This window comes from Pieris napi, chromosome 24 (assembly GCF_905475465.1).
Source record: "Pieris napi chromosome 24, ilPieNapi1.2, whole genome shotgun sequence".
Taxonomy (NCBI): Eukaryota; Metazoa; Arthropoda; class Insecta; order Lepidoptera; family Pieridae; genus Pieris; species Pieris napi.
Genome location: NC_062257.1, coordinates 1,125,701 through 1,151,921, shown reverse-complemented (window position 1 = coordinate 1,151,921; position 26,221 = coordinate 1,125,701). Strand labels below are relative to the sequence as shown.

General features: G+C 33.4%; 3 protein-coding genes across 3 annotated transcripts in view; 1 reads left to right on the top strand and 2 right to left on the bottom strand.

The window, feature by feature from the left end:
* Window positions 1-7,856: 7,856 nt before the first annotated feature.
* LOC125061910 (SPRY domain-containing protein 7) lies at window positions 7,857-11,545 on the top strand. The gene is made up of 4 exons (XM_047667547.1): window positions 7,857-8,080; window positions 9,269-9,439; window positions 9,792-10,082; window positions 11,328-11,545. The coding sequence occupies exons 1-4, from the start codon at window positions 7,978-7,980 to the stop codon at window positions 11,423-11,425; spliced, it is 663 nt and encodes a 220-aa protein (XP_047523503.1). The 5' UTR covers window positions 7,857-7,977; the 3' UTR covers window positions 11,426-11,545.
* A 4,425-nt stretch (window positions 11,546-15,970) lies between these two features.
* LOC125061928 (cholinesterase 1-like) lies at window positions 15,971-21,672 on the bottom strand. Its single transcript, XM_047667565.1, has 3 exons — window positions 21,446-21,672; window positions 16,735-18,002; window positions 15,971-16,177 (listed from the first exon to the last, which is right to left on the bottom strand). The coding sequence occupies exons 1-3, from the start codon at window positions 21,608-21,610 to the stop codon at window positions 15,973-15,975; spliced, it is 1,638 nt and encodes a 545-aa protein (XP_047523521.1). The 5' UTR covers window positions 21,611-21,672; the 3' UTR covers window positions 15,971-15,972.
* A 3,088-nt stretch (window positions 21,673-24,760) lies between these two features.
* LOC125061725 (para-nitrobenzyl esterase-like) overlaps window positions 24,761-26,221 on the bottom strand; it is a 34,621-nt gene continuing 33,160 nt past the window's right edge. Inside the window, exon 3 of the mRNA XM_047667298.1 lies at window positions 24,761-24,980. Within this exon, the coding sequence (XP_047523254.1) occupies window positions 24,779-24,980 (202 nt within the window). The 3' untranslated portion in view covers window positions 24,761-24,778. The remainder of the gene's footprint in view (window positions 24,981-26,221) is intronic.

Here is a 26,221-nt window from a genome sequence, read left to right as displayed (position 1 = left end):
TGGGTTTTTTGTATATCAATGTTAAAATGCCACATTTACTAACGAAGAAGTAAAAATAAAATAAAATTTGTAATTTGTATAAATTTTCGACACTTTTAATATTTTAATGACAATTTAAATTAAATTCCTAACATATCTTCTTTTTTCTTCAAAAATTTTCATGGCATTCTCCAAATTTGCACAAGACAAGTGCCGGAAATCGAAACAAATGACGTTTGCTTGAGGAATAGTGTCAAAACATTATTCGACGTAACTTGAAACGACGTAAGTCGAGGACAATAAAATGGCCACGCGTTGATGTCTTCTTCAAGAATTTATTGCGAATAGCTCTGAAAAGAACATAAGATAAATATATATTTATTGTTTGGCCTTTTGCGATTTATTATTTTGGAAAAGGTAACTCAAAGGTGATGTAGCATCCTAATAGTTTTTAATTCCTGTAACACTTACAATCTATGGGTACAATTTTTGCGATTACGTCATTATTAAGTCAAGTATTTCCCACTAAGGACATGTATAACGTGCATCTTCTTCTTTCTTATTGAAGGTCATGCCTTGAAAAGCCCTAACCGAAAAGTTGACTTGCTGGCTGCTGCCCTGACTCTGTATCAATGAATATATATTTTTATGCAAAACAGTCGCTTGTATAGAAAAGCAGCTCAAAATAACTGTCTTTGGTTCAGCATAAAAGGCTTGTTCTCTTGCTTATAGCCATTGTGTGTATTCCATGTCACATTTCAGTGTTACAATATAGAATATATATGTTATAGGTTGTTCTATCTACATTTTTAAATCATATGCTGTAAAGGGCCATATAGATCTATGTTAAATCAACAATGTATTTAAGGTATTTAATTGGATAAGGATGAATGCTGTAGTGGTTAAAATCGCTTCGAAATGTTATCCATAAGAGGTAGACATATACCATCGCGGAGTTTTCTGTATACCTTTTTAGTGTGTACAATACTTAGTACATTATTTTGATAAATCTCGTAGGGTTCGCAATGTAAGCGGAAAAAATTTAATTATTTACAATTTACGACATCACATTAGAAACCTCAAAAATAACAGTATTTATCCATCCATATTTAATAGAAGTTATTATACATATAAACCTTCCTCTTTAATCAGTCTGTCTATTAAGAAAAACCGCATCAAAATCCGTTGCGTAGTTTTAAAGATTTAAGCATACATAGGGACAGAAAAGCGACTGTGTTTTATACTATGAAGTGTTGATAAACTGAACAAATCTTTTCTTCAATCTCTTCCCTGAATTTTTATCTATTGGCAAAGAATTTTAAAATAATTTCTTATCTTATAGTGGATATAGATAAAAAAAGGGTTTGTATGCATGCCTGCCGCCCGCGCGTGTTGGTATTTTTTTTCAAAATGGCGGCGCACAGCGCAAGCCACGCGTCATATTTCACATTGACAATTTACTTTCGTAAGTATAGAGATTTCTCCTACATATTTTTTTTTTACTATTGTAGTACAATTAGAAATTCTAGTATTAGATAATAGTCTGGTTTTTTATGATATATTTTTTTATTTTATCGTATATTGTATTTCATTAAGAAGTATTTGCTAAAGGTATCTTTTAGTCACTCACTACATTTTCTAGTACTCTTTTGTCCCTTTCTGTGAAATTATATTTACGCTGTAATAAAAAGAGACGCATGACGAGTTTTATGTATAAATAAATATAAGATTTATTACGTGGAATTAGAATCATATCCTCAGCCTTAAAGCAAGTTTATATTATTGAGCTCGCGAGCTCGTAATTTGCGTTGATATTGTATCTTTGTGCAATGGACGTAATCTATTTGCTTTAATGAGTTAGCGCAGAAATACTCGCTGTGTTAGTCATAAAAAGGCTTTCTCTATAACGACCATTACTCATCCGTGACTGTAGGTCGAAAGTTATGTGTACAATCAACAAACAACCATAAACAATCACAAGGGGGTCGCAGGTAGGCAGCTAGAGGCAACGTAAAACCCCCTTAGTCGTCAAGCTATAGTAATCTTAATATATATAAATTACGTGTCACGTTGTTTGTCCGCAATGGACTCCTAAACTACTTAACCGATTTCAATCAAATTTGCATACCGTGTGCAGTTTGAACTAACTTTAAAGATAGGATAGCTTACATCTTAATTTATACTCGCAATATTATTTTATTGCAAATTATTTGTTTATTATTTGACAGTCACAATTCTAACAGATGGCGCTGTGTTGAAAGTACCAACGTTTCACATAAGCTACAATTTAATGGCATAACCACCAAAAAAGGATGGTCCCCATGGGTCCCCATGACTGGCGTTCTCCTACCGTTTCCCTTGAATAGTTTACTACTATGTAATATAACAAAAACTTTAGCCACAGCAAAGCTTGGCCGAGTCTGCTAGTAGCTTATAAAAACCAGTGGCGCTGCAACCCTGATCTTGGGCTCAGATTTCTGTATATATTGCGTGATCTTTTCTTCTAATAGGCAAATAGGTGCCCATCATTCTGTACCTAATAAGTACACGCCGACAACATTATTACGCCGATAATGAATTTTTTAAACTCTCTGAATTATTCCTAAAACCAATGGGGCCACAATCTTTTAGGTCCGGGTCTCAGATTTCTGTACCTGCTTCTGTTGTTTTTTCTATAAGACAAGTTGGTGATCAGTTGTGCCTGACACATGCCGTTGAATTTGGGTATAAAACATGCGAGCTTCCTCACGATGATTTTCTTTACCGTACGAATGTTAAATGCGCTTATACAATTTTTTTAGCGTGATTCGAAGGCATCGACTATGACGTATTTGCTGTTGTTCTCACGAGAATGTAAGTGCGTGCTCCTATTTCACCATGCCTACTGCTGATAGAGGACAAGTCTTTGTTTTTTATTGTTATCATTAATTAACGATTAATTACTTAAGATGTCATGTGGAACATGGTGTAATGGTTGCAGCTCCTTACATTGTGTAAAACAAAAAACTTGGCGATTAAAAAAAAATGGCGGAGAGTTTATTACCAGTTCTTTTTGTCCGTTTTACGCCCTTGATTTAAGAACTGGCAGAAAATGTAAAATTAGAAGCATTTAATGTATATTTCTTTTTTGACGTTCATAAGTGTACATTGTGTTACCTAAATGAATAAATGAATTTGAATTTGAATTCCTATATAGGGGTATGAAAGCCCTACACTGAAGCCTTCGCTGATGAATAAGTCATCGCTGCTCATCTTCACTTACGCCCGAACCCAATAATTAATCCACAATCTCCGATTGAAAACAATCTGAGATCAGACCGTGACAGTCGCTCGATCTCCTATCTGCATCCCAATAACCAAAAGCTACGAAGACTATCCATTTTTGGCGACGGATAGAATGGAATCTCTTCCCTCTTTACCGTCTTAGACCGTCAAACACTAAACTACTGTTTTTTAATATATACAAAAATCTTGTTGAGGAATTTTTATTGCCCAATAAACATGACGCAAGAGAAATTCTGAAGAAAATACATAATGTGCCAGAAAGTACACACAATAGAGAACGACAGTGTAATTATGCATTTATTATAATGAAATTGTCTATGCATAATATATTCCTCTATAATTTATTGTATAGAAGAGGCGCATTAAAAACAATGACACAGATAAAGACAGTAAAAAAGAGCTACAGAAATAATCTATCAAAATGTCGCATTTTCAACATATTTAAATTAATAAATTAGTGGCGCTACAAAATTTTTAGGTCTGGGCCTCAGATGTCTGTATCTGGTTCATAATCATTTGTAAATCTTATAGTTATGTAGGTGATCAGCCTCCTTTGCCTGACACATGCCATCGACTTTTTGGTCTAAGGAAAGCCGGTTTTCTCGCGATGTCTTCCTTCACCGTTCGAGCGAATGTTAAATGCGCAGTACCTACATATTATGCATTACGCATGGTGCAAGACCGGGGTTCGAACCCACGTCCTAGATGGGAGTCGCACACTGAAGCCACTTGGCCAACACTGCTCATTCCAACCTATTTACTGATATTAAAATATAATTAAATAATGCATATTTCAAAACCATTTCCCTGTTTTCATAAACACCCAGGAGGTTTTAAGTAAAAATGCGTACGTGGTAAGCGAAAGTATGTTACGACATCTTTTTATACATTGCAGGCTTGCTCCACAACTTCAATGGGGGACATTGACGGATGCGATAATACATAATGTAACTCTAAATGTAACTCTATGATTTGGGCCCCACAAGAAAAAAAAGGATGCGTGTACTTATGTACGTGCGTAAGAAGTTATACTTCTTTGGCATTATTAAAAAAGTTTTTGATTACATGCAAATAATTAATTACAATAAAATAATCAAAGACTGGAAAAGCAGTCATTATAGTCAATAAAGTTCAATTTACATGTGAAAAATTAAATAAATAAATATTTATTAATATTATATTTATTTTCTAATATTAATTAGTGTTTAAATATTCAATTTAAATCACTTCTGATTATAATTCAGACGCACAGATAAAATTCGCACTTGTATAATGAAAACACGTGTTTTAAATGTAGAAACTCAAAGCATGCGCCACTAACTTCATTCTGTTAATTTTGTGTCACAGTGCGCGCGCATCGTAAAATTTCACTCTCATCAATTTTTCATAACGCGCCTAAAGAAGTATAACTTCAAAATATTCTCTAATGGTGGAGCGTATTCAAAATAAATTTGCGAGATACATTGACATGAGGTTGTATGGAGTGTACCCGTTTTACCTAGTAATGTATCCAACTTTGTTTGTCTTGGGTATGGTAGGATACAACAAGGGAGCGTTCAAGTATTACGTAACGAATTTTGGGGGGGGGTCCTTTTGTAAAACGTTACGGTGCGGGGCGGGGATAGAATTACGCGTTATTGTTAATATTATTTTCGACTTTTCAGTACTTTACACCACATAATGGTAACTTTTAGGTATAAAGAGGTGGTGTAGGTGGTCACGAAACGGTTACTATTGGGTACAGAAAAACCTTACGGCGCGTTACATGGGGGGGTTCAAGAATCTCCAAAAATTGCGTGACGTAATACTTGAACGCTCCCCAAGTTAGAGGTAAGGAGGGACCTTACATTATATGTTTTTAAGGTCCTTTGAGGTAAAATATATAATGCGGAAATGTTGGAGAGACTGGGCCTGCGTGTACCATTTAACCACACTCGGCGTGGTAAGCGGTCGCAATTGCTGGCAGTGCCTCGGGCGCGTGGGACCTTACTCAGAGAAGCACCATTTACGCGTGTTTTGCGCACCCTAAACATTATTGCTTGTGAGAAGGATATATTTAGTTGCACACTGGCTGAATTCACAAGAATTGCATTATTTATAATTAGTTACAAAATGGTTTAGGTTTTAAGTTTTTACTTGTTATGTTTATATTAAGTTTCAGTCTAGTTTTCTATTGTATTAGTATTAAGTTACTGTAAAAATAGGAAATAAGGAAAATAATATATACTTGAAAAGTTAACCTGATACTTGGACCTAAAAGTATATAGGTGGGTCTAAATGGGTTTAAGTTAACAATACAGTTTATGAATAGACATTTTCCATCTTACCAAGGATGTGACGTAGTATAGTATTGTCTTTGATTGACATAACCTTTACACATTTAAAGAAAAACCTTTTTAACCGGATTAAAGTTATGTATTTTTATAAATTTACAACTACTTAACATAATTTTAAATTTATCCGACGTTTAGCGTGCTTTACAGCGTGCGTGGTATAAAAATACATAACTTTAATCCGGTTAAAAAGGTTTTTCTTTAAATGTGACGTAGTATTTTAGATGTGAGTAGTAATAATTTCTCTTTTCTTTAAAATATTAGGTTGAAGTTTGTTTAATTTCAGTTTTCTTTTGTTTATTCTACATATTTACTTAATATGCCAGAGGCGGCCGCAGAGCAGATAGAAAATAATAAACGGCACAAATATAAAAGAAAGAAGAAAGTCTTTCCTCCAACATCAATTTTGTTCCCTTTTGAATAGAGACTCTTGGGGCGTGGGGTTCAAGTGCACAGGCGCTTATTTAAATTATATCTACGTATGTAGCATGATTAAATTAATACAATTATTTACTTACTTAATTGACTTTATTCTGTTTCGTACGTCTGTTATGGCTTTGTATATTGTCTAAGTATTTTCTTTTCAATACGTTTAGTCAGTACTTAATTACGTAATTAGAATATCTCAGCAGCGCTCGGTGGGCGAACTCGTAACTAAAAAGTAAGAACTTTTGTAAATCTATTGAAAATAAATGCTCTCGTATGTTGTGTTATGTTAAAATATATAAGAAATATCTAAATAACAAAGCAACAAAAAAGCATTAATCTATTAGTTATCAACACCTTTAACTGGAAAACGTTCATTTCAATTTTCAATCAAGAATTTGACATTTAAATATAAACTAGGATTCAATAAACTAAGTCAACACAAATTGTTTAATCGAAATTAAATCCAATTTAGCCAATCCAATTATCTCGATCAATATTTGTAATCAATTTCATACATGTTTGATCTAATAATTGATTGTCAATAATAATTAATGAATATTGAAGGATAATCACTAGTCATATTGCATTGCTGTTTGTCTAGGGAGTCATATGATTATAAATTGATGTTTATATTAATTAATTAGTTTAATTTAAATTAATTTGAATAACGTACAATATATAAAAATACTCGACATTTTATCATTGTTTTAATCGTCTAGTCTTTGGTTTTGCCATGGGCAGGCTTTGTTCTTTCGACTACAGTCCATATTTTGTACTATACTTTACAATAATGGTCGCTTTTTAATGCGGTACTGATATTAACAACATTAATGGTATAGTGCTTTTCATGAAAGAAGTCCCGCGGTGATTTTTGGAACTAAATTTGACAGGTCGGCAATGTTGTCATTCGTCGATGTTATCAAGTTCGTTTGTTGTGGTAGATTTTTGTGAATTTTTAACTAGCTTAGTGCATTTTTAAGATTGATTACAATGCCAAAAGTTGTAAAAAGTTCGGCTCGAGAAATGATATTAAAGGTGAAAGAGTTCTGTGAAGCGGAACATAGGAATCAAGGTGTTTTAATACCACTAAACAATGTTCGGAAGAGAGTTGCCGCCATAACAGGTACTTTTTAGAGTTGCCATTTAATATTTTTTTGCTGTATTGATGGGACTTTTATGATTTAAATTCGTTTTTGCGACAAAATTGAATAAATACATAACGTGATGAAACTAGGTAACTGAAATTAAAACATATATTACATAAGCATTATAAACTTAAAGTTACTATTATTTTTAATTGTTCATAATTTAATTGCAGGTGTGTCAGAGAAAACTGTAACAAGAATTACAAACGAAGGTATAATAGCGGTGTGTACTTCGAAAAAAATTGTAACCCAACAATTATGCAATAAACTCTGAATAAAAAATTGTATTGCTTTTCTTTACCCTATTTTCTCATCTTTTCTCTGTAAGTAGGTAGAACACCGCTAATATAAGTAAATAAAAATATACTTTTTACATAACAGAAATGCAAACTTTTTACATGCAGAAAATAATATTTTTTGATAAATTACATCTGCTAAATGTAAATAAAATAGGTAAATTTTTTTACTCATAAATGGCAACATTACGTTATGCGATTGCAGCGCCGCGTCTGGGGGACTTCTTTCATGAAAAGGACTATAAGGCTTAATATTTTATTTCATTTAATTTAGTAATAAGAGTAACTAAACAAATCATAGATAAAGTTAAAATTGAAACCTGTTAAGGTATCATAGCTGTTAGTGGCAAATATTTGATATACGCGTTGACATTTGACATATGACAACGTTGATTTATTCGATGAACGTTTTGCCTTGATCTACAATCTACATTCTACAAACAAAAAATCAAAGGGGAACAAAACAAATAAGTGTATTGATTTTTCTTAAAATAAGTTAGCGTGAACAAAATGTTTTGCTGTTTGAAAAGTTGTGTCAATGGGTTCTCATTATCGCCCAGTGTGCCAATTAGGGTAAAAGAAAATCCAATTCAGCTGGACACTCTTCATATGGGTATTTATGTTTCCTTTATTTCTAGATAAATATTATAATTTTATCACTATATGCCAATATAATTGTAACAAATATAAATTATTGGTTGGTTGCTAAAAAAATCTCTCGATTTATCGTCGCAATTGCCTCTTAAAAACTTAAGAAAAATATTGTTTGTGTAGGTATTACTTCTTTCTAAATTTGTACGTACGTGTTCAATCAAATCTTTGTAAAAACTTTAAATCAACTGATTTTATAGCTTATGCATGTTGACGATACAAATGTTGCTGACAAAGTGTTATAAAGATTTTATTAATATTTTATGCTAACCATATCAAATTAACTATAAATCTTTTATTTATTATAAAACTGCAACTACAAAATAATAACATTATGATAGACTGTAACTGTAACCTCCTAAAGCTTGTCCTAAAAAAAACAAAGCAATAAACATTCTTGTGAAACTATTATTATTATTATCTTTATTTTTGACATTTATATTTTTCAAGACAATAAATGTGAGAGTTAAGAATAGTTATCCTATGTAAAATAATAATAATAATAATAAAGCAAGATTATTCAAGACTTACAATTTGTTTTGTTTACAACCTATTTTGACTTAGTATATTTCTTAAACTATGTTAAATAAAAGGGTGTGTGTACTTATGTATGCTCGTAAGAAGTTATACTTCTTTGGCATTATTAAAAATAGTTTTTGATTGCATGCAAATAATTAATTACAATTAAATAATCAAAGACTGGAAAAGGAGTCATTATAGTCAATAAAGTTCAGTTTACATTTGAAAAATTAAATACATAAATATTTATTATTATTCTCTTACATTAAGTGTATCATAAATTCTATTATTATTCGAATGTTGTTTTTAAAATATGTCCAATGCTGTAGCATCTTCTGTGGGCAACTTCATACTGATAATTTAGTGTCACGGTGCACGGGCATCGTAAAATTTCACTCTCATAAATTTTTTATAACATAAGCCTTGACCCCATCCGTATATCTATATCCTATGTCAATCGTAATATAATATTAATCTCCCTCTACCATAAAATGTCAGCTATATATGCATATGTTTAAAGTCTATAGATACATTATGGATGTTTTATTGTAAATACTAGCTTATTGTTACAGACTATATAGTATCAATCACTTACGGACTGTAAATAATAATTTTCTTAATTAAATTACAGGCCATGAAGTAGTAATTGTAAAAGGTGGTCAACGAGCATGTGGGTCTGGTTGTGTACTTGGCAACGCACCACTTGTCCAAAACAAGGCTTACTTTGAGGTGAAGCTACAGCAAGGTGGTGTTTGGGCTGTCGGATTAGCTTCACGGGAAACAGATATAAATAAAGTTCATGGTATGATTTTAATTTTATTTAGTACTGTTTCTTATAACAACACGTTCACATCAGGTGTGAAAAGATTAATAGCTAATTAAAATCATTAAAAAAAATACACCGGGCAAAGTACGCACAACGGACCAATTAGGAGTCTAATTGCGGAGAAAGGAGTCCTACTACCCTACACTGGGCTGCTAAATTAAAGAACTAAAAGTAGTAGAGTAAGAAGACATAGGCAGTATTGGTAAATAAAAAATATGGAAAAGCTTTTTGTAACTCCCAATACAAATAGTGGTACGGTCTGAGGGTTATGAACCATGCCACTAGGCCATGCTCTCCTCGATTATAATTTATCTTAATTAATCTTCAGGTGGAGTAGACAAAGAATCATGGTGCTTAAACAGTGACGGTACAGTCCGGCATGACAATGTAGAACTTTATCAACTAAAAGCGGCCCCAGAGACACAAACAGATATCCTAGTATCAACAGGCTCACCACAGAATCACAAAAATGAAGATAATATAATATCAGTGATGCCTGTGGAAGGCGATGTTATAGGATTAGCGTATGATCATGTTGAGTTAAATTTCTTTTTAAACGGAAAGAATATGGAAATACCAGTACGTAGTGTTAGAGGGACAGTTTATCCGGCCCTATATGGTGAGTTGCGTTTGTTTTAATAATATATTATGTAGGTAACAGAATGTTTATAAAAATACTAGTGGACCGGACAGTCCTGTGCACACATCTTAAATAATCGATGCCACACAAAAAATTTCATCAAAATCCATCCATTTAGGATTACACTCACAGATTTATATATTAATTTTTATACATAATTAATAAATTTTGGATGCAAAAGTTGGCCAATTTTTTGTGTGATTTGTTTTGTGTGAGGATTTTGAGGCAAAATTTTTGAAAAAAACTAAATGTAGTGCATTTGCAATATACTTGTAGATTTTGTATGATGCATTATTAGTATTATTAATTTGTTTATCTGTATTTCAATTCAATCATACTGACCCTGAACCTAAAATGGCCCAATTTTAGGTTTTAGCAATAATTTTAAAAAAGGTGCTTGCTTTTATTTTCTTAATAATTATATTTGGTAGCCTGCGTTGCTTTGCATGACTGGACTATTTAAACAAAAAGGGTGCGTGTACTTATGTACGCGCGTAAGAAGTTATACTTCTTTGGCATTATTAAAAATAGTTAGGCTTTGTTCCACCTCCAGTTTTTGATGTTTCACAACGATAAGATGACAACTCTCTTTTTGTATTCAATTTAGTGCACTTCCACTGATTCATCAATTGTTTTTTGTCTCTTGTCCTTATATTTGCTAGATTAAATCTGAAAAATTACATGTTTTGATTAAACATGTAAATAAATACACATAAAAAATGTGGTTATTTTTTTAATCAAAACATTCCTCGATAATAATAATACATACGGATAGTTAACCTCAATTGTATTGAAGCACTTAGGAAGGTTGATGAGCACAGCTTTTTCACAAATATTAATTAGTATTGGTTTAAATATTCAATTTAAATCACTTCTGATTATAATTCAAAAAGCATTGCTAAATTTCTTTGAAAAAATAATTAAAACTCCTTTATTTGTTTAAAAGGTAAATGACAAATGTCATTATGGTCATTCAAAATTCTTGGCATAGCTGCGATTTGCGAACTTCACGCATATTCTATTTATTTTTACTTGTAGATTGTCTTATTCCTATCTCGCTCGCGCACGCTATAATCACACTCACAATTTTGTGTCACACACAGGTGCGCGCGCATCGTAAAATTTCACTCTCATAAATTTTTCATAACGCGCCTAAAGAAGTATAACTTCAAAAATATGTAGCGTATGTTACCTGGACTCATTGGAATTTTATTATTTTTTCAGTTGATGACGGTGCAATATTGGATGTAATCCTCGATAATTTTCGGTATCCACCTCCTAATGGCTTCGAGAAAATAATGGTGGAACAATCTCTGCTCTAACAAATAGATCTCATAGTATAATTGTGTGGACACTTGCTTGTGTGTGAGACTGTTAAATTATTTATCCTTAACCTACTTATAAACACCTCCTAATATAACCAGGATATATGTATATAAATACAGGTTGTATTGTATAATCGCAAAAGTAAAAAAAAGTCAAAAGTCAAAATCATTTATTCATATAGTTCAACATACACTTATGAACGTCAAAAAAAATGCTTCTAATTTTACATTTACTGCCAGTTCTCCAATCAAGGGCGTAGAATTGAAGAGAAGAACTGGCAATAACTCCGCCACTCTTTTTCTACTTATATTTTTCAAAAAAATCCTCTACTTATGAATTAGTTAAGCAGAAGAAGATTCTTCTTCTGAAGATAGCCCGAATTTGACACTTGTGTGTCAAAAACCTATTGGATTTACAAGTACTACTTAGAGCGAAGGCAATTCTGAAATATTGTTTATTTTGTCTTACTGACCTTGAACTCTGTTAATTTGGTCAAAAGTTCACGGCCATTGTCAAGCCCTTAGCCGCGTAGTATTAAAATTTGAATATTTGATATGACCCTGAGGTCGTAGGTTCGATCCCCGGCTGTGCACCAATGGACTTTCTTTCTATGTGCGCATTTAACATTTGCTCGAACGGTGAAGGAAAACATCGTGAGGAAACCGACTTGTCTTAGACCCAAAAAGTCGACGGCGTGTGTCAGGCACTGGAGGCTAATCACCTACTTGCCTATTAGATTTAAAATGATCATGAAACAGATTCAGAAATCCGAGGCCAAGACCTAAGAGGTAGTAGCGCCACTGTTTTTTTTTATTTTTCATAAGAAATTGTTTCCTTATCAAAAGTATTTCAGAACATACATATTTATGTTTATTTAATTAAGCCAACATATGATTGAAAATAAGATTTTTTTTCTTCTAAAATGTGATAGTTACTTAAGAGGTGATTATAAGTAGAGTGTCAATGTATATTGTGTATTAACTATATGGCTCTAACTTAATCTATTTTTCTAATAAAAAGTGCATTTTAATGTATGGATAATCATGTAAATCCTTCATTTCAAAACATATATCAATAAGCTTAATCCAACTGTCAAATTTTAAATAATTTTGTTATAAATATGTAAAGTTCAAAACATTCCTATTGTATTTTATTTTTCTTTAATGTCAATTATATTTTGTTAACCGTACAATTTTATGTCTAAGTATATGCTTATTAATGTTACAATAAATTTCTTAAACATTAAACGTGAGATATCATTTCTTACTTTTCCTATATAACTTCTAGTCTGTGTATGAGTATGTGAAAACGATGGCGCGTTTCTCTAGACTGTGAATCATCTTCAAGCGCTAGATGGCGTTATAAAAAATAATGTTTCGCTTGTCTGTGATTGGACTAGAAATTATGTTCACCAATTATGCGAAGCGCGCTAATTGTCTTTCGATTTAAATACCTGTAGAAGGTATTTAAATCTGATGTTTTAAGAAAACTAATGTATAAATAAATATTATAAATAGTTGTAATTTAACTTAATTCGTAATAAATACCGATTCTTGTGCTTAATAAAAATTATGTATCTTATGTTCTTTTATTTGTAGTTTGATGTCTAAAAGTCTGGTTGTTTATTATACGTAAATTAATTTTCCCGCCGAAAAATCTAACACTATCATGAAACCACAGACTGGGGTAGGTACATGCAGGAGGTCAATATATACAAACTTAGAACTTTGTTTATTGTAAGGACGAAGTTAGAAGTGCGGAGTTAGAATTGCTATATTGGATACAATTATATTTTTTTAAATTAGTGACGAGTTATGTAGTCGATTAGGATATTCGTAATGTTAATTTGAAAAAACTTATTTTGTACAAGTTTTTTACAGAATACTTTTTTACATTACATGAATTTTTACAGAAAATCAATCATAGTTAATAAGTACCTACATTATTAATAACAACACGATTTTTGGTATTTCTTCATCATCGATGATCTATAACAACATCAATTTAAAATAGTAATAGAAAATAAAATGTCTCATGTACGCATAATATTATATTGATAAAATATTTTTCTATTATATTTTACATCATCAAGGTATCAAGATAGTATAGTGATGTAAAATATTTGTTCTGGGGAATACGTTTGCGAATCGGTAATATTCCAAATGGGGCACCATTTGGAATTAATTTAACGTAAAATTTATAAAAGATTGAATTTTAACTTATTTATTTACTCACTAACTCGCTGACTGTAGGTTTTTTCATATTTTCTATAATTCACTTATTATATTCGACTTATGTATGTTATATGGCTTTCTTTTAGTTCCAAATTCGCCCACGTTCACAAATATTTTAAATAAACGGATATAAATTCAGGTTTTTAATACAACCTTTTTATTCTTTATAAATGAGAAGCCATATAGAATCAGAAGATAATAAGAACTATAGAAACTCTTTTATAGTGATACTAACTTCAACATCTCGATATAGAGTCCGCGCCACCACTCATTGCCGACGGGAACCCTGGAACTAAATTTGTCGTTACAGTGAAATATTATTTTATTCGTTTTAAGGTAAAACATTTGAAGCAAATCTTGGACAGTAGTTGGCGAATTTCATATTAATTTATGTTACTTTACGGTAAATTAGCTTTGCACCTAGCACTAGCAACATATTACTACGCCGCGTTACTCGCAAGCGCCGCGTCTATCAGCAGTCAGTGGTGGCGCGGACTCTAGTTTTTACATTATTTAGATTATGCTATACAACAAAGGCTAAGTCTGACAACCTTCAAAAACGGTTTAAAACCTGACGAACGAAATTAAAAAAAAATTAATAGTTTCACTCCACGAGTAATAGACCGGGAGTAGCCATTAAGTTGAATACTAATTTGGTAACTTTAATAAAATTAACTAAATTTTGTTAGGGATATTTTTATAATCATTTAGGGTGTGAGGAATTATTTTAGGAAGCGGGAAGACTGACTTTATAAAGCAGTAGTAAAAATTTCTTTTTTTCTAAATATTTAGTAGTAATATTTAATTTCAGTTTTCTTTTTTATCTATTTATGACTGACAATTGACTTATGTCTTTTATTTCGTATATTTGGTTAAACAATGTAATCTGTTTTGGCTATTGTCATTTATAATAACATACCTAGCTGTAAGATTACTTATATAAATAATTGTCTATATTCTATAATCTATTCCCTCTGGTTGCGTTCATGCGGCAAGGCACGATTCACTAGCTATCTCTACTCACATGAGTGCACACTACGCCATTGTGTGGACACCGAAGCATTACTTAATCGCATTTACACCCTTTAGGTACCGCTTACTCGGGAAAAATCTTTTAAAGACTACGAAAGAGCTTTAGCCCGCATAAGCTAGACTGTTAGGGGTCGCTCTATGTATTCTAAGAGCTCTTTTCATACTAAATTTCGCCGTAAATGAATTGGAAAATAAATCTACATACAATATTTTATAAAATAATCTTAGAAGCTGAAGAGCTCGTATGCAAACTGATTTCAAAGTGAAGCGACATCTGGCGGCGGTTTTCTATACATTTCGAATTATTGGGTTAATATTTATTATTTTAATACAGCTTGTGACATTCATCTAAATTTGTAACGACGACAGTTACGATATTTCTATAGAAATGATTTGTCTATTCTAGTATATATTATATTATAATATTGTCTTTGTTAATAGACAGTCGACTTTATTAATTATATTCACCAGTATAATACTCGAAACAGAAGTACCTAATCTAAGCGTACGACCAACTACGCTCTGGAAGATAAACCACTCCTTATATTATGGAAATTGTATTCGTTTTACAACAAACTCTCAAGCGAAATTACAGAATTATCACTGAATAAATTCAAAACTCTCGTTAAACATAAATTAATCCATAATTTTTTGACGTGATAACGTCTTTAAAATCGTTTTAGTCGGGTGACATGTTCAGAAACTTGTGTCACACCAAAACCTCACGAGCGCGATCGCAGGTATAACGAGAGAGAGACGGACCGATCTCCCGTCTCATTTCGAGCGCTGCCAGTCATTCCGTGAATGTATGAAGAAAAATGTATATCATAGTCGAATAAGCAAAAGTGTGAATAAAACGATAGATGTAATTTAAAATTTGAAAAAATTGTTATCTTCATTAATTCCTTACTTCCCAAAAACTTATATCACCAATAAGACGTTATCACGTAAACATCTCGATCGTAAACCTACTTTACAAACAACCAATATTTTTTTTATGAATTAGACGATTATTTGAATGATCCTAATCCTTGGGATTGATTTTCTCCAGTCAAACAATTTATATGACTCAAAACTTGGCAATTAAAAAGAATGACGAAGAGTTTCTTGCCGGTTCTTCTTGCCCTCTACGCCCTTGACTTGCGAACTGATAGTAAATGTAAATTTAGAATCAATTTAGAATATTTTCTGTTGACGATCATAAGTGTACATTGTGTTACCTATATGATTAAATTATTTTTGAATTTTTGAATGAATAAACAGATTTTTTTTAAAATCTATAATTCAGTACGTGTTGACAATTTAATTTTCGAAGCTGAAGGATGGCGATAGTTCTTCTCATATATTTCGTCCCAGAAGACCATTCGTTCTTTATTTAATACATCTTTCAGCACCAGTGGATCGTCTATCACCATATGGGGTGATAGGTCCTTGCCCACGGGAGGCCAAGAGGGAAATGCTGAACCTTCTGGCACTGGTTTCCTGAAAGCAGCAATTAGGGCGTTATATATAAAAGAGCAGTGTTGGCCTAGTGGCTCCAGCGTGCGATTCTCATCCCTTAGGTCATAGGTTCGATCCCCGGTGCACTAAACGACTATCTGTCTAGTGCATTTAACATTAGCTCGTACGGTGAAGGAAAACAGCGTGAGGAAACCGGCATGTCTTACACCCAAAAAGTCGACGGCATGTGTCAGGCAAAGGAGACTGATCACCTTCTTGCCTATCAGATTGACAAATGATCATGAAACAGATACAGAAATCTGAGGCCCAGATCTAAAAAGGTTGTAGCGCCTGTCGGAAGTTAATTAGTCTTGTTCCTGTGCATCGTAGTACTAAAGATCAAGTAATACAAACTCTTTTTTTTGTATTTATGGCATAAACAACAAGTCCTTTGGCATTTTTTGAGATGTCCAAAGATTATACGGAGACCTGACACCCTCCTTTAGTAGTCTGTGTCGAAAATTGCTGTTTTGCCCGGACACATGCCACCTAATCCACATCAGCGATGCCTGATAACTATTTTTGTAACACGAACTTACCCCTCTGTTATAAAGTTGTACCAGAGTTCCCGAGTCTTTCTTTTCATTTCTCTACATTCCTCCGGTAATACGCCATCATCTGTATGCGTCAAGTTCCCGTCTCCCACATGCAGCGTTTGAGCACAATGATCAGCTCCTCGTATGTCTGTGTAAGGTATATATGGTAGATCGTCATGTACGAATGAGAACTCATATAAGTATATGTTATCATGACCTGCATCTATATGCATCTTCAACGATCTTAGTGTCGGGTACGCGATGACAATATCGGTGAAGTAGTTAATATAATCCACAATTTTAGTCTTGTCTATAGGTGAAGTACCAAAATAAAACTCTTTCACCTTCTGAATGGTTTCTTTATCCAAATCCAGGTCTAAAGGTATAAAGTCAGAAAATTTCGCGTTCATCCTCTCTGACCATTCATCAAAAACATCTTTTCTGATCAAGCCTTCCATCTTCGCAAATCCAAACAGCATTGGCACTTTACTATATTTTCCACTCTTCAGTATATTTACCGGACTCTCAGTCAGGAACTTATCACCAGAACCCTTCTCCAGACATGGGCCAAGAGAAATTGAAGCGTGAGCCTGATTCATGAGCTCCATTCCTTCAGACGCTAAAATCTCATAAGACACCGTTTTATAGAACTCTTCAAGCGCATCTAAGTCCTGATAATTGGAAAAATTCAGCATTTTTGCATATTCTTGAGCTACCCAGATGGGATCAATCTGAACGGCCCACGGTGCTGTGGCCGCACCACTTTCTGGTATGACCTTATTGAATAGTCCTTGTGACATTGGTGAGAGCATTAGTAAATGAACTGACGCTGCTCCAGCACTGCCGCCAGTAATTGTGACATCATCAGGGTTTCCACCGAAATTAGCTATGTTTGCTTTAACCCAACGGAGGAGAGCAACTTGGTCCTTCATGCCGGAATTTCCGGGTGCGTCATCCGTTCCGAGACATAAAAACCCATGAGCCCCGAGACGGTAGTTGAATGTGACTACTAATAACTCTCTGTCTTTGATTAAGTTCTTGTATCTCAGCAGATTACCGTCACCTATTACAAATCCACCGCCGTGAACACTAACCAAGACTGGTAAATTTGTTTTAGTTGTATCCGGTGCAAATATATTGACGATAAGGCAGTCTTCAGTCATAAGTAAACTGCGATTTAAAAGCACCCAAAGATCTTTCGGTTGAGGGCACACAATGCCTTTGTCAACAGCTTCTAGAAGATAAGTTCTTTGTGGTGCTGGTAATGCTGGCTGAAAAGAAAATAATAATAAAACTATTAATAGGGAAATAAAAGTAAAAAAATTGTCATATTTAAATATTATTTACTCAGAACTATATGACATATCGCTCGCCCCGGGGAAAAAAGTCGTCACTATTATGACTGTTTTATTGTCTTGTCTTCATTTTTCACTTCCTTGGGTGATGCTATACTATAACTTTTTTAATTTTTTTCAGAATTTTTGCATCACATTTTATTATAAAAAAAGTGCGTGCGTACAAAGTACACATGTCAAAAGTGAAAATTCTTTGGCAAACTAATTTTTAAGTCTTGTTCATATTTATTATTATTTATTTATATACAAACTCAAAACTTTAGATTTCCGAGAATTAGAGGGAGGGAAAAATGAAGATATGTTAGGAATTTAATGAATTTAATTATCACTAAAATATTAAGTGTCGAAAATTAATACATTATTAAATTTTTTAAATTTATTTCTTCGATAACAAAAACACGTGGCATTTTAATTTACAATTCGTCATTTGAGATTTCAATAAATTATTTTGCATAAAATATAAAAAACGAATATTTCATAAATTCTCTTTACGAAAATTTTAATTTTAAAAATATAATTTCTATAAGGTAATTTGCCCTTCTCTGTGTTTTTGTCCATAGTTTTAGATGGATACTTCATGATTATACCAGTTAAATGACAAAGAGTCTAAGAGTAAAAATTAATGCTTTTTTGACATACGAGGTTATCATTCTACAGTGACGAATTATATTATTACTGTTTGTATGGTTACGAAAATAACTGCCATATAATCATAATTCCTTTGACAATATAAGTATATTATTTTTACCTTGTTATTTACAATATTATGAATTATATATCACGATAACAAGCAGTTACTCGTTAAACCTAACAGTACCTACGACATGTTCTAATCACGGCTGTGAAATAAATGTTCTATAATAATAGTGTACCTTTAAGACAATCCTAGATTGTGTATGGATTAGATATAGAGACAATACCGTCTTCACCATAAGGGCACACGGGCCCATGCCCAGGGCCCCCATTGTCAGGGGGACCCGAAGGACCGACAATTCCTCTCCCACATTTATTTTTAAAACATTTTTGTCTGGCACATTACACTTTTTTCACAAATCAGTAATCAAAAAAGTTATCAGAAGGTTAATTTATAAGGCATAAGTATATGCCTACGCAATTATATCGATAACTGCGCCTTTTTCTACTTTGAGAAATCTCGAAAGAAACCGCTATCGTTAATGACATAATATATCATACTGTATTTGATGACCTAAATGGTCATACTTAGTAAAAAAAAATTAATTATAATTCGCTTTTTTTTACTTTCCAAAAAGGCCCCAAATTCTTGTGTCCCCAATGGCCCCAGCCTAGTTTAAGACGGCCTTGTATAGAGACACGACTTTAATGTCATGTTTGCCGCCATTTATTTTTTTACTTAGAGCTAAGTTTCTGGAGTAAAATCTAAGCCCTAAGGGTGAGATTTAAAAAAAAAATTGGCGCGATATGTGGCAAAATATAATACATATTTCACGTGCAGTCAATCAGACGTAGCAAGCCTCGTTTAGGCTTTTCCCGGCGACTAGCGCAAGGGCGTCTCCTGCGAGACTTCGACCTCGGCTTGAGCCACCGTGGGGTTCACCACCTGAATGTCAGGACGGAAGCTCATTGGAGTAAGTGAAGTAAGAAATAAGGGACCTTGCTTTCTCCAGCGGCCTTCTGTAGCGGCTTTAATTTGTTGTTAGCTATCGTGGTTGGATCATCCGGATCCATTAAAACGTGTCGGGACCTGTTACAGGTATTTTTTAGCGGTTTCGCCGCAGAAGGTTCTGCCCTTAAATATATCGTCAACTTAAGTAATTGCTTAAGCTAACTCCAGTGTCCGTAAACTCTCAGTAGTGACGTTTTATCTTACAAAGACGTTTTCTGCCAAGAAAGATCCTTTTGTCGTGTCTCCTCAATTTGAAGGCACTCTCCTTAGTTCGTCACACAGCCTCAGTATCTTTGGGGTTGGCATTTCGAAAGAAGTCCAATTCCGCAGTCATCTGGAAGAAAAAGTCAAACTGGTTTCCAAAAAGCTGGGTGTTTTGGGTAGGGCTAAGCAGTATTTCACTGAGGTGCAACGTATGCAGCTCTATAAAGCTCAAGTACGACCTCATATGGAACACTGCTCACATCTCTGGGCCGGTGCTCCCAACTACCAGCTTCTTCCTTTTGACCAAATTCAGCGAAGGGCTTGTCGAATTGTCAATCTCCAATGTCTTACTGATCGGCTTGATTCTCTCTCGGTACGCAGACACATTGCGTCTCTTTGCGTTTTCTACAAAGTATACTACGGAGAGTGTTCTCTCGTTAAGCTCGTTTGCGGGGGGCAAATATATTACATAAAAAAAAGTTACTCAAATGATGAAACCAAAAAATCTTAGAACAGGGGCATTTTCCCAAACGGGCAGGAGGCTCACCTGATTTTAAGTTAATAGCTCTCAATTTGTCGGCCTTTTAAGAATTAGTACGCTCTTATTTTGAATTCGAATTGGTTGGTAAATATTCTACTGCGCAGCTGATTTCACATATTGGTGGTGGGTGGCAAAAAACCTTAAAAAACGCTCACCTTGTGGAACGACCGACATGTATGAAGTTACCCAGCACTAAGCATAGATGGCGCAAAATAAAAGTACGCTTGTATCTTTCCGTTTTTTAAACATATAATTGAATCATAAAAAAGTGCGTGCGGACAAAGTACACATGTCAGACGTGAAACTTCTTTGTAAATTAATTATTACTAAGGTAAAAGCCCCAATAGATCATGTACCCAATACCAGTGTAATATGATCACTCCATATATTTATATATCTGTGTGTATGTGAATGTAGAACACTGCAGTGTGTAAACAGTGAGATATTACGTGCTAATGATAATATAAATAAATAAAAAATCTGTGTTTACTGCACAAGATGTGTTATGCAACAGAATTGCCATCAAAAGTTCTAATATGTAACTACTAAACGAATACATCAACCAAACGCGTGTATTTTTTTCTCGATCTCCTTAACTCTCTCTCTTAATCTTTCTCACTATAGCTCACTCCCACCTCTCACTCCATGGCACTGTGCGTGATGCGACGTTCGCGCTATCTCACTCTCTCTCTCGATCTCTCTCACTTGCTTGCTCCCTTTTCTTCGACAAAAACGCTGCATATATTCGTGACGCTAACATTATTCTATTGCGTTTCATCCGGAAAAAATTTACCCTCATGCGCCTAAAGAAGTTTCACTTCAAAAATAATTTAAACTGGACCGACGTTGAATCAAGCAAGCAACAAGCAGCGGAAGCAAGAAGGTTCCTCGTTGTTTTAACTAAAACCTGCAGTGCGGCTTGGGTATAAAATGTATCCAGGCTGACGGGTAAACTTATTAATAAATTACCTTGAATCGATCTCTTCCAGTCGGAGCTTTCGCGTAAGGTATATTAAAGAAACCATAGACTCCGCCATCCTTGTACCCTTTCACGGGACCTTCTGATGTGTCAACAACACGATAGTCTACACATTGACAGACACAAATGAACGTAAAAATTAAAAATATTAGCATTGCGACGCGTGTTGCTTCGAACACAGTCGCGTATCAAACCAGTTTTATCTTCAAAGATTATCTTTTTTTGCGTTGATTCGATGTTTTTTATCGTGTTTTGCATCTAAATGAGTCAATTCGTGATAACTTATATTTGGTTTAGAAATAACAGTTAGTTTTAACTGTGGCTGTTATTGTATATATATTTAACATTTACATTAAAGTGATTAACAAAATTTTAACGACATCAAGGAGGACAATCAAATACTTATGAAAATGACTTGGGATCTGTTATTTGCAAGAAAGTGGTACATTTAGATCGATCAATCAATCAGGTTATATAATACAACTCCCAGCCTCCTCTAAGACCATCCACAATTTTCTATCTTTATCTATCTTCAGCTATCTTCCCCTGTCATTTTCGGCAAGTATTTACAAACAAAACAATACACATACACAAAGAAAAAGCAACAAAAACGGTACAACATTTATTAGTACATGATGATAAATCATATTATTAACCAAATTACACAAATGACGGGTTACAAAAAAACGAAGGTCTTCACAGAATTTATTTTAAATAACAGGAAGATCTGGTGATTAATTTGTAAGAAATACGCGAAAAGCAACAAAAAATAAACAGCAAAGCTACTTTTCAAACGTATGGATAACGCTTAATATGACTTCTTTAAGTCAAAATCCATTACTTACGTTCAGATACATAACGCTCGAAGTCGCCCAGACCTGCGATTCTGTAACTCACTTTTCGAACTCACACAGCGGTTTTCGGATCGGCGGTCGCTCTCAAATCAGTCGTGAAGCAGTCATTTTATGATTTTTCATTCTGAAAAGGTGGGAGCTTGTAGTTTGTTGTTTATTAGAATGTCAAATCATAAAATGACTCCGATCCGAAAATCGCTGTGTGAGTTCGAAAAGTGAGTTACAGAATCGCAGGGCTGGGCGACAAACTGCAAACGAGACTGCAGCAGAAGCTGAGAACGAGCTGCAAATCTGGCGCCGTCAAATGAACGTGTAATTAGTAATACAGATAATGTAACCATTACGCGAATAAAACTTAATTAGTTATTATAAGTGTCGTTCTTCCAATGGATTTTCTAAGTGCGCATTTAACAATCGCTTGTACAGAGTAAAATGTGGTGAAGAGACCGGCATATTAAGAAAAATCACGATATAGAAATCTGACCTAAAACCTCATATTATATTATTTAAATTTTTTTTAAATATAGCCAATAGGACATACATTAGTACATAATATGTACGACAAACAGTTCTATCAAAGACAAACTAATAATTTGTTTGTTGATTTGTGTTTTTTATGTGATGTTAAAAATCAATTGGATTTACTTATCTCCTTAAAAATAGTATCATTATACTTATTACTAAATTTCATTGAGCACACGCAAATAGCTAAAAAATCCTAGGTTTTGTATTGAGGTCCTTCATCCTTTACAGACGTTCAAAGTACAGTTACTCTTTACAAATCACTCTTCCGTAGTATTATAGAATATTATGCTACTGTAATTTATTTATTTATTTATTAACACTTTGTTGCATATACATTAATATAGTACAATTGACATAATTAAATAAAAAGAAGAGCAACTGGCGGCCTTATCGCTTTCGATAATTGTTATTGTGTAATCTGGTCACCATATTTCACAATCCACATAAATACCATTGAAACAATTCAAAAACATTTCCTTAGAAAGCTTTGCAATCGTCTACACTTGCGTGGTGTATTGCAAACGTACGAGGCTAGTTTATTAGTATAAAAAATTTAACTTTAATACTCATACTAATCTTCTTGCAAAATTTTCCTTTCTTTGTAATCCTAGAGTTACTCGAACTAAAAGTCTTCTATACGTACATACGGCTCGCTTATCTGCTACTTTTAATGGTCCAGTGAATAGGCTATCTCGCTCTTAGGTACAACTTGATTAAAAACATTAATGAAAATATTGATATATTTTACAAGAATCTTCCAACTTAAACTTTGTTTATCCCTGGTGAATGAGGATTAAGATTCTATTTCGTTTTAGTTATTGAAGTGAAACTTCTTTATCGGGGTTGGAAAAAATTTTAGTGTAACATTTTTTCGTTACGCGTCACATTTTTCGGTTACGCGACATGTTGCTTTTTGAAGTCAAACTTCTTTATCGGCGTTGGAATGAAAGTTCTTTTTCGACGTATGGGAGAAATTTTGTAGCAAATCGTCACGTTTTTCGGTTACGCGCCATCTTTTTCTTGTTGTTTCTTTAACAAAAATATATAATAACGATAACAAATGATAGTAATAATTCTATTACAATTAATGAAATTCTGTAATAATCTTAGTAGTAATAAGGTAAAATGAAATAATTGTATTTGTATTCATGTCTATGATAATAAAAGCCTTTTGTTAAACTTTATTTAACCAATTTCGTTAAGTTGCATATAGTAGATCATTTTTCGAAAAATAAGGTCATAAAGAAGTTTCACTTCTTACGTGTGTACCTAGTACACGCACACATTTTTTATTTATATATTTATTATTTTTTTATTATGTGGTTGCTTGTTTAATTTTTTCCCTTGCTAGCTTGCTATGTTCTAATATAATTGATGTGTATGTAATTTGTTATTTCATGTTTCTTGTATGTTATGCATACATTATAGAACTTATAAATAAATAAATACAGATTTACAAAACTTGTAAGTATTTTGTACCAAAATTAAGTACAGTAGAAGTAAACCGGGTACAATAAGTTGAATATCTTAAGCAATTCGTCAATATATTCCATAAACAATGTAGAAACAGGAAGTCTGCTCTCTTCTGTCTAACCTACTACGTTAGTGTTACATATTTTGTTAGTGGTTTAATTTCAAATCGTAGACGTGTTGTCAGAATTATTATAAATATTAAAACAGATACTTTATGGCTCACGTTTTGGCTTTATTAAACTTTCATACACATAGACTAGTCAACACATAACTAGTATCCTCTGTAATTATGCCAAAAACAATAGAATTCAACACGGTCTAAACTTGGGTCGGCCGCAGCTCACTGCTTGGCACTTCTACCATCTTACAATAACCCAACACGCTTCTGTGTGACAGTCATAGAAGGCTTTCTGTATTTACCCCATGACGCAGTGACAGTAAATGAAACAAATATATATTTATTATATTTATTTAAAGTTCAAATCTTTTTGCAATATTTTGTGGTGGTGATGGGTGGCGATAGTGCTTTTCGTAGATTCCATCCCAAAATAATGTTCGTTCTTTTAGAAGCGAACCTTTTAGCTGAAGAGGGTTATTCAGCTCCATGTGTGGAGACCAGTCCTTGCCAACCGGCGGCCATGATGGGAAGTTTGATCCTTCAGGTACTGGTTGCCTGTAAAAATGTATAAACTTAATATTTATACGACTATTTCATCAGGTAAGATTTAGTATATTAAGTATATTAAACGAGAAATTTGAACCAGTATGACAAAATTCACTGTGTGACCGAAATCATTAAACTAAGTGACAAACAGAAAAGTGAATGTGTACGCAAAAAAACCAATAATATTCGTTTGTATTGCATCGCAATTCATGAATCCGTGAGATTAGCTTTTCAGTTTTTAGTTTATTATAATTTATTATATTATAATTTTTAATATTCCTTATATGATTTGGTTATGCACTTCTTGCACTTTACCAATTATATTTCTTTTTTTTATTTCTTTACTTGGGTTTACTTGAAGAGATAGCTTGTTAGCGATACGGCCGCCCGTTGCATCTCTTGTAATTTTGATGTTATTTGTTTTTCTATAAATGTAACGAAGAGTAAATAAATAAAAACAAGAGATGCTGAGCAGAATGCCCTACAACTCAAATCAACGGGCACGAAGCCTGTCAAACAGATGACAGATGATCAAAACCGGTTACCGAATGGACTGGCCCAAAAGGAAAAAGAAACAAGGGCAGATTAGATTGGGTTTTTGTGATATTTAAAAAACTTTATTTAACTAGATAATGCATTATAAAACTTACAATGTATTAAATACCTTTCTATTGTTAGTGACGTTTTTTCTACAAACGTAGAATAAGGTGAAAGATAACATTTTTTAAAAGATTTTTATCTTGTTACGCCAAAGAAGTATAAATTCTAACGGGGGTATAAAGTATACACATGTTTTTTATATACTATCTTGTAGACATTAGCGGGTTATTCTTGCCGTATTTATTATTAATACTTTTTGAAAGAAACAAATGGATTTCGGGTCTAACAATTTGAGAGCTTCGTGTAACTGCCCTGCGATTCTGAAAAGGTGGGAGCTTGTACTTTATTGTTTATCAGAATGCCAAATCATAAAATGACTGCTTCACGACTGATTTGAGAGCGACCGCCGATGCGAAAACCGCTGTGTGAGTTCGATAAGTGAGTTACAGAATCGCAGGGCTGGACCAAATGATGGGGACTATTGATGCTTTGTTGAGGGTACACATCCTTTTAGTTTAATGTTTAAGTTTATTATTATGACAAAGAAGAATGTGATTGACATACGTGAGTCCATACTTAGCGTTAAGTGACGACTGTGAAACTTATGGTGATTTTTAACAGGGTCTTTATACCTTATTTTAAACGTAATA

Bases quoted from the DNA above. Each gene is read 5' to 3' on its own strand.
- LOC125061928 (XM_047667565.1), bottom strand. From the start codon at position 21,610: ATGCTAATATTTTTAATTTTTACGTTCATTTGTGTCTGTCAATGTGTA. The intron at 18,003-21,445 runs GTAATTTATTAA...TTTTCTTTTCAG, and splicing joins CTGGAAGAGATCGATTCAAG to CCAGCATTACCAGCACCACA. The intron at 16,178-16,734 runs GTAAGTTCGTGT...TGCTGCTTTCAG, and splicing joins TACAACTTTATAACAGAGGG to GAAACCAGTGCCAGAAGGTT.
- LOC125061910 (XM_047667547.1), top strand. From the start codon at position 7,978: ATGTTTTGCTGTTTGAAAAGTTGTGTCAATGGGTTCTCATTATCGCCC. The intron at 8,081-9,268 runs GTATTTATGTTT...ATTAAATTACAG, and splicing joins GCTGGACACTCTTCATATGG to GCCATGAAGTAGTAATTGTA. The intron at 10,083-11,327 runs GTGAGTTGCGTT...TTATTTTTTCAG, and splicing joins AGTTTATCCGGCCCTATATG to TTGATGACGGTGCAATATTG.